We start from the raw sequence: 2,500 nt of genomic DNA on the forward strand, positions 1-2,500 counted from the left end.
TATATATATATATATATATATATATATGAAGCCTTTTTTTTAACAGCTAATTATTGATGAAAGCAGCTTTCTTTAGCGTCACCTGAAAAAGGCTGTTTGTGGCTGTATGCAAGGGCGTCAGAAGCATCTGTAATGTGGGGGGGACACAATAATGTGTGTAGGTGTGTGTGCGCACGTGCATGTGTGTGCGCACGTAAAAAAAGGTGTTCACTAGTGAACAAAAAAGCAGCATTTCACCTAGATTTCCTTTAATTCCACACATTTAAAACATGTTTCTCACCAAGTTTGTGTAAATTCATCTGTGGATTTTAAAGACATTTTAACTTTAATACACTTTAATACAGAGCGTCAGATCGGTACTATTTGTCTTTATAGAGAAATAAAAAAACATCAACACTGAACTTTCTTTACTTGTGTTCAAAACCACTCATCTAAATTATGTTACTCACAAAACTTGAGGACAATAAGATGTGGGGTTTTAAAGACATTTCAACTTTAATGCACCTGAACACACAGCGTCTCTTACACCTGCAGCGTCTGACAGCGTCACAGTTACAGCTCACATGCTACAGATGTAGCGCTCCTATCAAGCATCCTCCTAACATGAATATATGTTTATGATCATCCCCCTGGTCAACCACTGCCCGCACTAAGCTGCTAAACTGGCGAGCGAGTAACACGGGTACCTCCACCTCCTCCACCTGTGCGCGTTTTCTGCCGAGGCAAGAGGCAGGAAGAGACGGTGGAGAGTTGGGAGGTAACCAGGAAAACCTGGAGTGGAGTTTTAGTGGCTTGAGTATTCTCCTATTAATTAAGTGGAATGGATTCGTTCACGAAGAAAGAGAAACTGCGCTGCCTGAACTAATGTTTTATAGTAAACGTGGGGGGGTGTCCAAATTAACGCTTTTTTAATGTGTGTGTGTGTGGGGGGGGGACTTGTCCCCTTCACATATAATGGTTGCGACGCCTATGGCTGTATGTGTGGGTCATTACACAGCTTATTATTTGGACTTGTCTAATTATTACGGATTTATCAATAAGCAGTTATGTCAAGATCAAGGATTCTTTATTGTCATTTGCATCACATGTGGTGGAACGAAACTGTGTACACAGGGTCCCAGTTACATCCAACAAAATTATAAATTGTAAAGAAAAACAGTAGAAAGATCTAAGATAGGAACCAAGAAATACACTAAACTAAGAATACACTAAACACTAATAGAACAAAAACAATACGTCGAACAACAGCAGCACGAACATGAGTCTGTGTGAGCAGATGAGTACGAATGAACACAGCAGCATGAAATAAATCAGCATCACATGTCAACAATCAAGTGGCATTACAGTGATTTTTCTGGTTAGAGATTTGTGAGTCTAACAGCCTCAGGGTAGAAGCTGTTCCTCAGTCTAGTGGTTCTACACTTAATGCTCCTCAACCGCCTTCCGGAGGGGAGCGAGGCAAAAAGTGTGTGTGCTGGGTGAGTGGGGTCCTTCATGATGCAGGTGGCCCTCTTCCTGCATCTAGAGGTGTAGATGTCTGTGATGGTGGGGAGACTGACTCCAACAGACTTCTGTGCAGCCTTCACCACTCTCTGAAGAGCTCTTTTTTAATTTACTTATGTTACCTAGATTTGATTGAGCACATTTAAATGCAAGAACTTTATTTAACAAAGGTTACCACAAAAGCTCTGAATAGTTTACTACAGCGATATTTTAAACTTAAAGTCTTTGACTGAAATACCACCAAAAGAGCATGTTTAAACTTCTGTTGTTTAATTTGACTTGATTGTAGTTGTTCCTTTTTAGACGCCCAACAGTCACGCACAAAGTCTCTTATCACTTCTGTTTAACACTCCCCCTCACAGTGAGTAAAAACTGACTGATAATGACAGGACAGGGAAGGATAACTCACATGATGAAGATGGTGGTTGCGATGAGCGAGGCGGTGAAGAAACCCCGGTGACAGTCTGCGTTTTTCCTCTGCCTCTGATGCATCTCGCCTCCACAGTTGTCGCAGCATCGACACATGCAGAAGCACGTGGCGATGATGGGCGTGAAGACCACAAACACGATACCGGTGATGGCACATATTAGGAATCCGGCCTCGTAATGGATCCACTGCACGTGTGGAATGAAACCGTCAATCAGAACCCATCCCACCTCTTATTAGTGTGTCGTGCTTGAGACATGTCTGATGTTTACCTGTAGCAACAGGACGACGTTTTCTGGCTGCGACACCAAAATATGGCCAACATTTTAATACAAAAAAACGAACAAGAAACATGGATGAGTGTGACAGCAAACACCATGAGCTTTAATTATCAATGACAAAGTTTTCCTTAATCAGAATAAACATACCTTTCTCCATTCCTCTATTTTGATTCCTCCCATGTTTTGCTTAATGACTTTAACAATAAGATCTGGAAAGAACATGAACACTTTAATAAAGCAAGTGTTTACACACACCAGTGTTTAAGTATTCCTGGAAAAAAAGATGTGT

The 2,500-nt window shown here is 41.2% G+C and overlaps 1 protein-coding gene across 1 annotated transcript; it reads right to left on the minus strand.

The window, feature by feature from the left end:
• Nucleotides 1-1,912: 1,912 nt before the first annotated feature.
• Nucleotides 1,913-2,415, minus strand: LOC119429677 (prominin-1-A-like; the record flags this gene model as incomplete). The annotated part of the gene is made up of 3 exons (XM_037697258.1): nucleotides 2,359-2,415; nucleotides 2,203-2,229; nucleotides 1,913-2,118 (listed from the first exon to the last, which is right to left on the minus strand). Coding segments are annotated over exons 1-3 (266 nt in total), but the record flags the coding sequence as incomplete, so codon positions are not given.
• Nucleotides 2,416-2,500: the final 85 nt, after the last annotated feature.

This window comes from Nematolebias whitei, unplaced genomic scaffold (genome assembly GCF_014905685.2).
Source record: "Nematolebias whitei isolate Nwh7 unplaced genomic scaffold, NemWhi1 Nwh_scaf_5344, whole genome shotgun sequence".
NCBI classification, from domain to species: domain Eukaryota; kingdom Metazoa; phylum Chordata; class Actinopteri; order Cyprinodontiformes; family Rivulidae; genus Nematolebias; species Nematolebias whitei.